Genomic DNA, 13353 nt, shown 5'->3' on the forward strand with positions numbered 1-13353 from the left:
TAAGATTTGATATCTAAATTTTAATTAATTTAATTTAATTTCAATATGGATTAAATCTTTAATTTATTATTTTAATAAAATTTACAAGTTTTAATATATATTACTTTTAAAAATAAATCGTCCCGCGGTATACCACAAGTTAAAATCTAGTACATATGTATAATATAACACACAAAAAAATGCTTTGAAAAACAAGTTATAAGGTTAAGAAGGTGGCTTATAATAAGCGTAAACAGCGTAAAAACTTTGAGAGAAAGTGAGGACTAGTAGAATAACCGCAGCACAGAAAGAAACAATTGCCCATGGATTATTGAAGTACTTATGTTTCAACGTAGCCCTCCAAGCATTCCACTTATGATCGTAGTAACGATTAACCTCAATCGATAACCTAGATAAATAGCTATCTTCGGTGTCGAATACAACTTCTTGACATAAACGGTTGAACAAATCCGCGACTTCAGAATCGCTCCCTAGCCAATGTTCGATGATACCACAGTAGTGTAAGTAGCTAACATCTTCGTGAGAATCTATTAGATTGTCCATGAAGATTATGTAGGATGTTATATCATTGCTCGAATCGATATGACACTGCTCAAAAGCTATAAGATTCAGAAAAAGAGATTTGGTACCTACAAAAAAACATACGAGGATGGCTTTACTTATTATAAACATTTAGTTGTTTTGTTGAGAAAATGTATTTGTTTCATTATCTAAACTTTTTGCCAATCTGAAAACACATACTCTTTTCCATTGCTTAGATCATTCTGAATTAGTCAATTGATGACATTTCTTATATTCCAAAGTAGCATTTTTATGCAACATACCACATCAATACATCATGATTCCTACTAATATATTCTTTGTCAATCCATATAAACCAATACAAACGAGAAAATATCAATTTATATGGATTTGATGAATTAAAAAGGTGATGGATAAGAAAAAAAAACTGTAACATTTTACTCAAACAAAAGAAAAATAAATTGTAAACATATGGGGCATGTGTTAAAAAGAAGAAAAATGTGAAAAACGTGAACGTACCGTCATGGATAAGTAGCCTCGGTATTTCTAGATAACCGTTTTTGAATTGCATATCCCAAAACCGGTCGGTTTTCCTTCTTCTGAATTTTATACCAGCCTCTTTTAGTTCCGTCACACAATGTATCAATTGTTGCCGGCGCTTGTCCGCCACACGCGTGTTTCGAGACCATCTCTTTCTTGTTAACCTCGGCTCCGGTTTAGGACTAGACCGTAACAAACTACGACGGAAAACATCTAGACAATGCAGTTCACCCATATCAGCGAATGGGTCAAAGGATTTATCTCTTGCCAGTGAGTTCTCGAGTTTTGACTGGCCAGATTTAGTCAACGGCTCGTCCGTTGGCATTAGTGGATCAAAGAACCGAATTGCTAATTGTGCCACCAAACCGGTTTGGTTCCGTGTACCAAGCTGTAACTCTAATAACCGGTTTAGAACAAATAAAGGAAGTTGATTTTCAAGCATTACCATGTCACGTTGAATCGAATGCATCGATCCTCTCATCGCGAAAACTGGATCGTTACGTGCATATCTACACAAAACATTATTGTGACCGGTTTAACAATTATTTGAGAGAACCGGAAATAACCAGATATTGAAAAAATCAGGCTTACCCGAGTTCAGTGAATCCTTCAACGGCTCCTCTAAAGAGCTCAAGCACAAAACAACCATCAAGAACTAGCATTTCGATAAATTCGTTACTACTCAAACTTAAGGGACCTTCGTAACAAGCTCGAGCCTTTTCCTCTAGCTCTCTCATGGCGTCGATATACATTTTAATGCCTTGGTTCGTACGTTTCAAGACTCTATTGACAGCACGCCATTTGTGACGGTCCATAGACCGGAGCCGTTTCTTACCATGATGGTACGGACCAAGCGAGACTGTCTGAGGGAAATACGATTTGTTGTCGTTTTCTTGAAGGTAATATGGAACTCTGTAGATACAGAGCTTACCCCAGAGTGTTGTGTCATCATCTCTATGTGCTTGTTCGAGCTTGTCTGTGATCGAGATCACCCAATCGTCTCGTGAATCTTTTGGACTCTCTTTGATTACGTAGATAGCGGGATCGGATTGAGTTTGCTGGTTGTTATGAATGTTTTGATCTTGATCGGATCTGGTGATTTCGGGTAAACCGGGGAGGTTTTGATCTTGATTAACCAATACGGATTCTTGGTTTTGTGTTTCGAGTTTTTCGCGGATCTTAAGGGTGAGTAAGTACCAGCTCAACATGTCTTTGTAGAAGACAGCCACCATTTTTTTTGTTGCTTGAAGCTTTTTTAAGAAAATGAGGGAGTGAGAGAGAAGGAAGTATATGTGAATGATTTGAAGATATAATTGGTTACTTATTGTACTTATGGACCCAACTGATCTGTAATGACAACAACCATAATTAGATATTTATAAACACACACACACACATATTAATATCTTTGAAGAAAAAAGTAACAACTAAAAGTTTATATATCTTACCTAATTATTTTAACTACTAAAATATACAAATTAATTTGGAATCGTGCGGCTTAAAAGGGTAACATAGAATAGAAAATATGCATTTGTGTTCTATAATTTACCATATATCCGACCATTATCCATAGATAATAGAATTTTGATATACCCTTTCGTTTTGGTTTGAGTACGAATCCTTAACGCATCAAAGAAGGGTAAGGTCATTGCGCAACCATACTAGAAACGCTCGTATGGGGAATATGAGAGTCGTTGGACAAGATAAGATTATTTGTCTTGTCGAATTTGGGCAATTTTAAACGATAAAAGCACAAAATAAAATCTCTTCTTTAGTGGTTTTTTTCTTCTCCCTTTTTTCCTTTTTGCTCTTTGTGTCACATCTTGAAATTCACATTTCATCGTTGTTATTGATATTCTATGGGGTATTTGGTGCATTATGGTATTTTTCTTATATCTCGAGCAACAATTATTAATAAGAAAAATAGAAAATAAAAATATAGTGAGAGCATAACGGAACATGTACACTACACAGCTAGTGTGTGGAACATGGCACGACCTCACCATTTCTCGTATGGATGATGATTGCTCAACAAACTTTGAATCTATATTGGTTGACGGGTCACAGTTTTTTTTGTGCTTATTTTCATTAGCCAAACTCTAGGGTGTGGCCGAAGACTAATCTATGATGTAAAAGAGAATAGTAGAAAAGGTTTTCACATTAATTTTATCAACTGTAAGAAAAAGGTAAAAAAATGTTTCCTTCTTATTCCATGGAAAACCCAAAACACAAAAGTGAAATGAGAAGAAACTTTTTCTTTAGGTTAGAAATGTGGAAAATATTTCCTCTAGTGATCACTTCCCATTTTTTACTGTTTTATTCCTCTTGTTTTTCTTTCTTTGATTGCACCCAATCAAACCTTTATATGATTTTATTTAAATTACTGTAGTACATTCGACAAAAGTGAAATTGACTATCTAGACTCTTTAGTCTTAATACATCGAGTGTTATGGAGATTTTTCGTCATCTTGGAAAGTGAGTCAAACTTTGGAATATCCGTCAATAGACAATGGTCATTCTCATTAATGTTTTGGAACATTGTTGTAGTCTTAATTTCCGATAACATATTCAAATCTGAACATACCACATCATTGGCTGGAGACGTACTGGTGAATCAAAAGAAATTTTAAAGAGGTGTACAACTTAATATAACTATTTGGTAACCATATAGTGCTAAACTAGTGTAGAAATGCAATTACAAGTTTAAGCATCGATGGTAAACTAGTTTGGTTGTGACGACGGCAAAAATGTCTCTTGGGACGATATCGTTTTATCGACGTAATCTATATTTGTTCTGACCTGTCTCAGTGTCTCACCTCCTATGAAGCTAACTGTTAATATATATATGGCATCGTCCCCCCTAGACCTACCGAGTCACAGCGATACTTTCATGCTACCACAGACACCTTGTCATGATCAGATTCAAGACATGTGAACAATCAAAAATAAGATTAAATAAAAATGCTGGAAAATTTTAATTTTAGTTTCTGATTTTATTTTTGCAATACAATAGAAAATAAAATAAACAAAAATGCTCGAAAAAAAGTTACAAACATTCCAAGTTTAATGAAGGAAACTACTGAATAATAATGAAAATCAAGAAGGTGGGTTAAAATAAGGATAAGCAGTAAAGAAACTCTGAAATAACGTGAGAACTAGCAGGACAAGAGCAGCAAAAAAAGAGAAGTATGCCCAAGGATTATTGAAGTACTTGTGTTTTAAGATCGCCTTCAGAACATTCCACTTTCGGCTATAATTCCGATCAACTTTATTCGACAATTGTGACAAATAACTATTTTGGGGGTCGAAAGCCACTTCTTGACATAACCGGTTGAACAAATCCGCAACTTCATAATCATTCCCTAACCAATGTTCGATGATACCACAATAATGCAAATACCTAACATCTTCCGACGAATCTATTAGATTATCCATAAAGATTATGTACGATGTTATATCGTTGCTCGAGTCAATATGACATTGTTCGAAGGCTATAAGATTCGAGAAGAGAGATTTGGTACCTGCAAGAAACACGAGAAACCATGGTATATGTGTAAGCTCAAGGAGTTAAACGATTGTATAAAAAAGTGTATTTTTTGTAGCTATTGCTTAAATCATTCTGAAGTAGTCAATAACGAATAATTGATGACAATTCATTTACGTTGGCAACTTGCGGAGAAATTTTGGTTTTATGATTATAAAATTCGAAGAAAAAAAAAAATCATGTTGGTGTGTAAAACGTGATTTTCTTAAAACCATGTATATGAAGATGGATATCCATTATGATTCATGTTCTTTATCATTGGGAATAAAGTTTGAAATGTTACCGTCATGGATTAGTAGTTTTGGTATCTCGAGATAACCGTTTTTGAATCGAATATCCCAAAACCGGTCGGTTTTCCTCGTCCTGAATTTAATACCGGCTTCTCTTAGTTCGGTCACGCAATGTATCAGTTGTTGTTGGCGCTTATCCGCCACGCGAGTTCTCCATGACCATCTCATTCGTGATAACCTTGGCTCCGGATTCGAACAAGGCCGAAGTAGATTTCGACGGAAAACATCTAGACAGTGCAACTCACCCTTGTCCTTATCAGCAATTGGGTTAAAGAATTTATCTTGTTCCAGCGAGTCGTCGGTTTTGGTCAACGGCTCGTCGGTTGGCATTAGTGGATCAAAGAACCGAACTGCTAATCGCGACACTAAACCGGTTTGGTGCCGTTTACCAAGCTGTATCTCTAATAACCGGTTGAGAACAAACAAAGGGAGTTGATTTTCTAGCATTACCATGTCACGTTGAATCGAATGCATTGATCCTCGCATTGCGAAAACTGGATCGTTACGATCATATCTACATAAACAAGAACAAAATCATAAGAAAGTCAACGGTTTAGATTAATTAGCGGATCTGAAATGATACACTAAAATTATATTAGATAACAAGAAATTTAATCATATTTACCCTAGTTCGGAGAATCCTTCATCAGCTCCTCTAAAGAGTTCAAGAACGAAACAACCATCAAGAACCAGCATTTCACTAAACTTGTTGCTGCTCAAATCTATAGGACCTTCATAGCAAGCACGAGCCCTGTCTTCGAGTTCTTTCATGGCGTCAATATACATTTCAATGTCGTGTTTGGTACGTGCCATGACCATATTGACTGCACGCCACTTGTGACGGTCCATGGGTAGGAGATGTTTGTTGCCATGGTGGAACGGACCAAGTGAGACAGTCTGAGGGAAATAGGACTTCTTGTTGTTCTCTTGAAGGTATTGTGGAACTCTATAGATACATAGTTTGTCCCAACTAGTTGTGGCGTCTTCTCTAAGTGCTTGCTCCATTTTGTCTCTAATTGAGATCACCCATTCTTCTCGTGTCTCTTCGGGTTTTTGGTTTTGTTTTTGGAGTTTTTGGCGCATCATGAGGGTGAGAAAGTACCATGTGAACATGTCTTTCTGGATCGTAGACGGTTGTGGTCGATTAGTTCTTTTTCTTTTGACAGAATACCGCCAAGGAAGAATCGGTCCAAATGGTCGTGCTGGCGGTAGCGGTGGTGGTGGTGGTGGTAGACTTTTGCTTTTCTTTTTGAAGAAATGCCGCCGAGGAGGAATTGATCTAAAAGATGGTGGTGGTGGTGGACGAGGAATTGATCTAAACGATGGTGGTGGTGGTGGAGGAGGCGGTGGTGTAAAAGAAAGAATACGCACCATTTTTGTTGGTTAAAGCTTTGAGAGAGAAAAAATGTTGTAAAACTAAGATGTAACAAAATGATAGATCTGTGCACAGCACACACATTAATAAGTTTGAATATCTAATCATACACCAACATCAACTATAACTTTGTCAAACTTTTGAGCTGTTAAATAACACCTTGACGGGCCACGTTTTGTTTGTTTTGATTTTACAAATCTTTAGAAAAAGAACTCTAAAAACACTCGTCCGTCACTAGCTCAATGGTGTATTATGAGAGCCTTAAAGAAAAAAATTCCGTTAAAAATCGCCAAAATCTGTTGCAAATTGGGTGATAAAAAGGAATTGTAAATGATGAAATTCTTTGCAGAACGATCTTAGTAAATTGATTTCTTTTGATTTTTTTTTGCTATTAGCAACATATTGCAAAAGACTTTTGAGACGAGAATTTGCAACAACCTGTTGAAAAAAAAAAATGTTGATTCTTTTTTTCGCAGTAGAGTATTGATGATGTGGACATCAGAATTCAGAAGTATTCAGAACCAAATAAGACCCAGAGTTGACCAGACCAACCGGTTCAAGCATCAACTAAACTAACCAAATCAAAAAGAAGAATTTTGGCGCAAACCAAGTTCCGATCAAGAAACTGGCATACGATTGGATATTTACAAAGAAATATATCCTTAAAAGAGTAATTATCCAGCTGGAATCATAAATCACCGTACCGAATTGAAGTTGGTCCATGATGGCTCACCCAAAGCACACAAAACTTAAATCCTCCAACCAAATGAAGATTTTTCCCGACCTAAATTGAAGACTCACCAGATAGTTACATATTTCAAGACATATGGGCGAGACGAAAACAAAAACTACCGAACCATTCAACTAGAGCGCCAAGAAGACCCACCCGGATCAAGCCTAAGATCATCAACCCAAAGTCACATTTACTCGACATACCTTTGGTAGTCACCAATATTATGCATATTTGTGAATAATAGGCGAGCCAAATCACCCAAGGTTCGAATTGGTTTAGGAGTTACTCATTTGGTTACATCACACATTTTTTGGTTAATTAAATTACAACAAAACTTACGTTGACAATTATAAAAACATAAGTAAATGAAACCAATATATGAACTGAATAATCTCTTCCGTAGGTCTAACATATAGCTTCAAAATAATACAGTAAAATCTTTCTTTTCTTTAAGACTCAACAGAAAGAAGAAAAAAAAAGGTAAAAAAAGAACAAACATTCAAAGTTAATGAGAATTAAGAAGGTGGCTTAAAATAAGGATAACTAGTAAAAAAGCTCTGAAATAATGTGAGAAGTAGCAGAATAACTGCCGCAAAGAAAGAGAAATATGCCCAAGGATTACTAAAGTACTTGTGTTTCAAGGTTGCCTTCAGAACATTCCACTTTCGGTTATAATAACGGTCCACCTTATTTGACAATTCAGATAAGTAAGTATTTTCGAGGTCGAAAGCCACTTCTTGACATAGCCGGTTGAAGACATCAGCAACTTCTGAATCATTTCCTAACCAGTGCTCGATGATATCATAGTAATGCAAATACCTAATATCTTCAGCAGAATCTATTAGATTGTCCATGAAGATAATGTAGGATGTTATGTCGTTCGTTGAATCGATATGGCACTGCTCGTAAGCTATAAGATTTGAGAAAAGAGACTTGGTACCTACAAAAAACACGAAGAGAGACCATATAGTGTTTTTGTGAGTTTAAGGAATTATGAGGGTTCTCTAGGCGGGAAAAAATGTATATGCCTAAATAGCAAAATCATTATGAATTGATGAAATAGGCAACGATTGATGTCAGTCTATGTACTTTAGCAACTTATGGGAACAAAAAGTGAACAAAACCTATACATGTCACAAATTTTTTTGGTTTGGTACAAAATCATTTATATGCAGTAGAGTATCACATTTTGATTCTTAGGCAACAATATAAGTGAGGTGTAAACAATATGATTTGAATGAAACTCATACGAAGGAACGTAAAAATAAATAAAAACTAAAAAGTGTGAACTTACCATCATGGATAAGTAATTTTGGTATTTCTAGACAACCGTTTTTGAATTGAATATCCCAAAACCGGTCAGATTTTCTTCTTTTGAATTTTATACCGGCTTCTCTTAGTTCTGTCACGCAATGTAGTAGTTGTTGTTGGCGCTTGTCCGCCACCAGCGGTTTCCTGGACCATCTACTCCGCGATAACCTCGGGTCCGGTTTTAGACTAGGCTGGAGCAGACTTCGACGGAAAACATCCAGACAATGCAACTCTTCCTTCTCCTTGTCAGCAATTGGGTTAAAGAATTTATTGTTGTTTTCTTGGGAGTTCTCGATTTTGGTTGATGACATATAAGTTGGCATCAACGGATTGAAGAACCGAACCGCTAATTGTGCCACTAAACCGGTTTGGTATTGTGTACCGAGTTGTAGCTCTAATAACCGGTTTAAGACAAACAAAGGAAGTTGATTTTCCAGCATTAGCATGTCACGTCGAATCGAATGCATAGATCCTCGCATCGCGAAAACGGGATCGTTTCGGTCGTACCTACACACCAAGATAAAAAGAAAAAAGTTAAAAAAGAAATAAACGAAAGTCAACATTTAGTTTAGTCAACCGGATCTGAAATCAGTCCGGTTTAGCATAAAGCTAAATCATGCTTACCCAAGTTTCGAGAATCCTTCATAGGCTCCTCTGAAGAGATCGAGAACAAAACAGCCATCAAGAACTAGCATTTGGGTGAACTTGTTACTGCTCAAACCAATAGGACCTTCGTAGCAAGCACGAGCCCTCTCTTCGAGCTCTTTCATGGCGTCAATATACATTTCGATGCCTTGCTTGGTACGTTTCATGACCATATTGACCGCACGCCATTTGTGATAGTCCATGGGTCGGAGATGTTCGTCCCCATGGTGGTACGGACCAAGCGAGACTGCTTGAGGGAAGTAAGAATTCTTGTCGCTTTTTTTAAGGGAGAGTGGAACTCTGTAGATACAGATCTTGTCCCAGCTAGTTGTGGCGGCGTCTCTCATTACTTGCTCCATCTTGTCTTTGATCCAAATCACCCATTCTTCCCGTGTCTCTTCGGGTTGTTGGTTTCGGGTTTGGAGTTTTTGGCGCATCATGAAGGTGAGGAAGTACCAGGTCAACATCGGTCGTAGTTGATAGTTTCTTCTTGCTTTTCTTCTTATGATAATATGAGGGAAAGGAAGCTTCGGTCCAAATGGTAGCTGGGGCGGCGGCGGTGGTGGTGGCGGTGGAAGTGGTGGCAGCACCAATAGACGAGGAGGCGGCGGCGGTGGAGGTGGTGGTCGTCGTTTACTAGGAGTTGCCATTTTTGTTTGTTGAAGGTTTTTAGGAGATTGAGAGTGACATAGAAAAAGTCTAAAAGCAAATATGTAACAACTGAACTAAAGCTGTCATTGGTCGCAATATTATTTGATCTGTAATGACAACAACCAGTGATTGACATCTAATCATACTTATACATTAAAATGTCTTAAACAATCTTTAAACGTAATGGATATATAATGCTTTGGCGAGCGATGTTTTCTTGGACTTTTCTTCCACTACTCTTAATAGAAAGACTTTATTACAAGTCTTTAATGTAATATATATATTTCGTAGAGTGAGATATTTATTTGAAACATTCACTCTTATTTAAAAAAAATGAAAATGCGTTGTACTCTTATAGAAATACTATATACTATATAATGCGTTATTCATTATTGACAATGATTGATACTTGAATTATCCATATGAAAGAAAAAAAATCTACGAATTAGAAAACAGCAAGTTTATAATTTCAATTAAGATGTGTTATCAACCGTAGACATGGGAAACTCGGCACATGGCACGACTGACGACTTCACCATTCTCGAATGGATAATGAGGTGCTCTTATAGAAAGACTCGAAGAAATAGTGTTCATGACATGCCTTAAAAACTAATTTTATAAAGCTATTATATATTAAGACTTGGAATATTCAAAATCTTACGCCTTAAAAAAAAACTCGACCACCCAAAAATGGTATTCAGACATGCAAATTGCAAACCGAAAAGACTCCAAGAAAGTCAAGTCATCTATTATATTTTATGCTTAAGATATATTCAAAATCTTATGCCTTAAAAAATTGACGTACCAAAAAATAGTGTTCAGACGTGCAACCCCATTTCCAAGCAAATGGAACCTAATCAGCCTCGACCCGACGAACATTTCTAATCGCTGTCTTGATCATCTGTTCTTGTTTTTGTTTATTCCACTAAGTTTATTCACATTACTCTTTTGAATGACAACTATTTGTAAATCCATAGTTCTCACAACCATGTCTATCACTATACTGTTTAGTGTTTTTTTTTTCATTCTTTTTTTCAATGAATGAACAATATTTACTACTTCTTAATATTCACTACGTCTAGGATATGCAGTCCAAATAAATATCCGAAATTAACCTTTTTCAATCCATTAACTATTTAAAATTCCAAATTTTACAACGTCTTTTTTTTTTTAATTATGAATAGAAAATATTGAAAAAACAAGAAATACAAATATTGTAAATAAAATGAAAAAAAAAAATGAAAACTAAGAGAGTGGCTTATAATAAGCATAGACAGCAAAGAAGCTTTGAAAGAATGTGAGAAATAGCAGAATAACTGCAGCTGAAAAGGAGAAATATGCCCAAGGGTTATTGAAGTACTTTTGTCTTAGAGTAGCCTTCAACGAGTTCCACTTACGACTATAATAACGGTTAACTTCACGAGACAGTTGAGATAGATACCCATCTTTTGGATCAAAGATCACTTCTTTACATAACCGGTTGAACAAATCTGCAACTTCAGAATCACTCCCTAACCAATGCTCAATAATACCGTCGTGGTGCAAGTAGCTAACATCTTGAGAAGAGTTTATTAGATTATCCATGAAGATTATGTAGGATGTTATGTTGTTGCTTGATTGTGTATGGCACTGCTCGAAAGCAATAAGATTTGAGAAAAGAGACTTGGTACCTACAAGAAACAAGTGAGACCACAGTGTTTTGGTAACAAATATATTCTTTGTCAAACTGTAAGATCTTAAAGATAATGGATAGTAAAAATTTGTGAGGAACTAATAGAAAAGTAGAGAAGAAAAAACCGGTTAACTCACCATCATGGATTAGTAGTTTCGGTATCTTTAGATAACCGTTTTTGAATTCAATGTCCCAAAGCTGGCCGGTTTCTTTCCTCATGAAGTTAACACCTGCGCCTCTTAGTTCTGTCACGCAATGTATCAATTGTTGTTGCTTTTCCACCATGCTCATATCCTCATATGGAGTCCCTTGATTAGTTGTCTCACTAGATTGGATGAGACTTCGATGGAACACATCCAAACAGTGCAACCCGCCATTGTCACCCAATTCATCGGATTTTTCCTGCGAGTCTAACGATCTTTCTGATTTGGTCAGCACCTCGCTAGTTGGCATTAGTGTTTTGAAGAACCGAACAGCTACTTCTGCCACTATACCCGTTTGGTTCGGTGTACCGGTTTGTAGCCCTAATAACCGGTCGAGAACGAACAGAGGAAGTTGGTTTTCCAACATTATCATGTCACGTTGAATCGAATGCATCAATCCTCGCTTAGCGAAAACCGGGTCGTTACGTGCATATCTATTCAGCACACAACAGAGTCAACAGTTTAAGCAATAGAAAAAAATCACTAGATAAAATTTAGCCAGGCTTACCCAATTTTCTGGAATCCTTGAATTGTTCCCTTGAAGAGCTCGAGAACGAAACAACCATCAAGAACAAGCATTTCTGTGAACTCATTACTATTCTTCATGTCAATGGGACCTTGGTAGCAAGCACGAGCCTCCTCCTCGAGCTCTTTCATGGCGTCAATATACATTTCAATGTTGTGCTTGGTACGTGCCATGATCATATTGACCGCTCGCCATTTGTGACGCTCCATGGGTCTGAGGTGTACCTTTCCATGGTGGTACGGACCAATAGAGACAGTTTGAGGTAAGTAAGACTTCTTGTCGTTCTCTTGAAGATAGAAAGGAACTCTGTAGATACAGAGCTTGTCCCAGCTATTTGTTGCGTCGTAACTAAGTGCTTTCTCCATCTTGTCCTTGATCGAGATCACCCATTCTTCTCGTGTCTCTCTTGGCTTTTCTTCTTTTACTTCGATCTTACTGGGCTCCACGTAAGTCTCCACGTGGTTGTGCAAGTTTTGGCCTAGATCACGTCTGGTAATTTCATGGAAACTGTGGATTGGCACGAACCATGACAACCGTCTGTACCTTTTGTGGGTGGAAGTTGAGCGACCATCGGAAAACAAAACCATGATTTCTGCTCGTCAATGTTGAAGCTCGGGAGATCGAGAGAGAGATAGAGACAATAATTGTCAAATGTCAAAGCTAACATGTAACTGAGTTAAAGTTGTAATCTGGTCATATACCAAACTCTTATAATAAATAGGCTAACATTTTAAAAAGGATAGTAGTACAAAACTGCGTTTCCTTGATTATTAACTAAGCCAATGACATGAATAATCCACATGGTCTTGAATTCTTGATCCTTAATAATATAATTTACTCAATTATGATTAAAATGTTCATTTATTACACAACATATTTACTTTTAACTTATGCGTAGTCTGAAAATGTGTCCCCTCTTTTATTTTAATTTTTTATTTCAACTTCTTTATATAATTTTCTTATATCTCGTAAACTTAGTAAACCAAATACATATAGTGCTATTTATGTCCTCATAGTGTATACCATAATTTGAATTTTAAAAAATTAATAAAAATTATTTGAGAAATAAAGTGTCAATAATATATTAGATGGTGTTGATATTTATTGGATGTTATATTAATCGGGTTTGTATATTGGATGGCCAAGCATAACATTATCTTTTGAAAAGAACCGCATAATCTTCTACTAGTAAAACCAAAATCTGGATATGGCTTCCAAACAAATACAGACCAAACACAACCTTTTAATAATGTTTTTCAAAACACTTAATTAACTCTTGAAAAAAATCCAAATGTTACAATATTCATATTTATGTTGAATAGAAAAAATACAAAAAAAACA

At 36.3% G+C, this 13353-nt stretch overlaps 5 protein-coding genes across 7 annotated transcripts; 1 reads left to right on the top strand and 4 right to left on the bottom strand.

Moving 5' to 3' along the window:
- Positions 1-47: 47 nt before the first annotated feature.
- Positions 48-2400, bottom strand: AT3G50120 (transmembrane protein, putative (DUF247)). Its single transcript, NM_114872.3, has 3 exons — positions 1654-2400; positions 1042-1571; positions 48-629 (listed from the first exon to the last, which is right to left on the bottom strand). The coding sequence occupies exons 1-3, from the start codon at positions 2292-2294 to the stop codon at positions 205-207; spliced, it is 1596 nt and encodes a 531-aa protein (NP_190581.1). The 5' UTR covers positions 2295-2400; the 3' UTR covers positions 48-204.
- Positions 2401-3021: 621 nt separating this feature from the next.
- AT3G50123 (uncharacterized protein) lies at positions 3022-3165 on the top strand (the record flags this gene model as incomplete). Its single annotated transcript, NM_001125335.1, has 1 exon — positions 3022-3165. The coding sequence occupies one exon, from the start codon at positions 3022-3024 to the stop codon at positions 3163-3165; it is 144 nt and encodes a 47-aa protein (NP_001118807.1).
- Positions 3166-4028: 863 nt separating this feature from the next.
- Positions 4029-6321, bottom strand: AT3G50130 (transmembrane protein, putative (DUF247)). The gene is made up of 3 exons (NM_114873.3): positions 5522-6321; positions 4890-5410; positions 4029-4583 (listed from the first exon to the last, which is right to left on the bottom strand). The coding sequence occupies exons 1-3, from the start codon at positions 6268-6270 to the stop codon at positions 4159-4161; spliced, it is 1695 nt and encodes a 564-aa protein (NP_190582.1). The 5' UTR covers positions 6271-6321; the 3' UTR covers positions 4029-4158.
- A 1031-nt stretch (positions 6322-7352) lies between these two features.
- Positions 7353-9763, bottom strand: AT3G50140 (transmembrane protein, putative (DUF247)). Of its 2 annotated transcripts, NM_114874.6 has the most exons (3): positions 8940-9763; positions 8299-8822; positions 7353-7944 (listed from the first exon to the last, which is right to left on the bottom strand). In NM_114874.6, the coding sequence occupies exons 1-3, from the start codon at positions 9608-9610 to the stop codon at positions 7520-7522; spliced, it is 1620 nt and encodes a 539-aa protein (NP_190583.4). In that variant the 5' UTR covers positions 9611-9763; the 3' UTR covers positions 7353-7519. The 2 variants fall into 2 exon arrangements, with proteins under 2 accessions (NP_190583.4, NP_001325783.1); NM_001339454.1 differs by having other exon boundaries at positions 7353-8822.
- Positions 9764-10778: 1015 nt separating this feature from the next.
- On the bottom strand, positions 10779-12694 carry AT3G50150 (transmembrane protein, putative (DUF247)). Of its 2 annotated transcripts, NM_114875.3 has the most exons (3): positions 11995-12694; positions 11421-11920; positions 10779-11281 (listed from the first exon to the last, which is right to left on the bottom strand). In NM_114875.3, exons 1-3 carry the CDS (start codon positions 12597-12599, stop codon positions 10857-10859), a joined length of 1530 nt encoding a protein of 509 aa, NP_190584.1. In that variant the 5' UTR covers positions 12600-12694; the 3' UTR covers positions 10779-10856. The 2 variants fall into 2 exon arrangements, with proteins under 2 accessions (NP_190584.1, NP_001325523.1); NM_001339455.1 differs by having other exon boundaries at positions 10779-11920.
- Positions 12695-13353: the final 659 nt, after the last annotated feature.

The sequence above is a fragment of the Arabidopsis thaliana genome, chromosome 3 (assembly GCF_000001735.4).
Source record: "Arabidopsis thaliana chromosome 3, partial sequence".
Classification (NCBI taxonomy): domain Eukaryota; kingdom Viridiplantae; phylum Streptophyta; class Magnoliopsida; order Brassicales; family Brassicaceae; genus Arabidopsis; species Arabidopsis thaliana.

Excerpts from the sequence above, each read along its gene's own strand:
- AT3G50130 (NM_114873.3), bottom strand. The coding sequence starts at position 6,270 with ATGGTGCGTATTCTTTCTTTTACACCACCGCCTCCTCCACCACCACCA. Across the intron at positions 5,411-5,521 it reads GAAGGATTCTCCGAACTAGG|ATATGATCGTAACGATCCAG; the intron begins GTAAATATGATT and ends TTGTTTATGTAG. Across the intron at positions 4,584-4,889 it reads AAAACTACTAATCCATGACG|GTACCAAATCTCTCTTCTCG; the intron begins GTAACATTTCAA and ends TGTTTCTTGCAG.
- AT3G50120 (NM_114872.3), bottom strand. The coding sequence starts at position 2,294 with ATGGTGGCTGTCTTCTACAAAGACATGTTGAGCTGGTACTTACTCACC. Across the intron at positions 1,572-1,653 it reads GAAGGATTCACTGAACTCGG|ATATGCACGTAACGATCCAG; the intron begins GTAAGCCTGATT and ends TGTTTTGTGTAG. Across the intron at positions 630-1,041 it reads GAGGCTACTTATCCATGACG|GTACCAAATCTCTTTTTCTG; the intron begins GTACGTTCACGT and ends GTTTTTTTGTAG.
- AT3G50140 (NM_114874.6), bottom strand. The coding sequence starts at position 9,610 with ATGGCAACTCCTAGTAAACGACGACCACCACCTCCACCGCCGCCGCCT. Across the intron at positions 8,823-8,939 it reads GAAGGATTCTCGAAACTTGG|GTACGACCGAAACGATCCCG; the intron begins GTAAGCATGATT and ends CTTGGTGTGTAG. Across the intron at positions 7,945-8,298 it reads AAAATTACTTATCCATGATG|GTACCAAGTCTCTTTTCTCA; the intron begins GTAAGTTCACAC and ends TGTTTTTTGTAG.
- AT3G50150 (NM_114875.3), bottom strand. The coding sequence starts at position 12,599 with ATGGTTTTGTTTTCCGATGGTCGCTCAACTTCCACCCACAAAAGGTAC. Across the intron at positions 11,921-11,994 it reads CAAGGATTCCAGAAAATTGG|ATATGCACGTAACGACCCGG; the intron begins GTAAGCCTGGCT and ends TGTGCTGAATAG. Across the intron at positions 11,282-11,420 it reads GAAACTACTAATCCATGATG|GTACCAAGTCTCTTTTCTCA; the intron begins GTGAGTTAACCG and ends TGTTTCTTGTAG.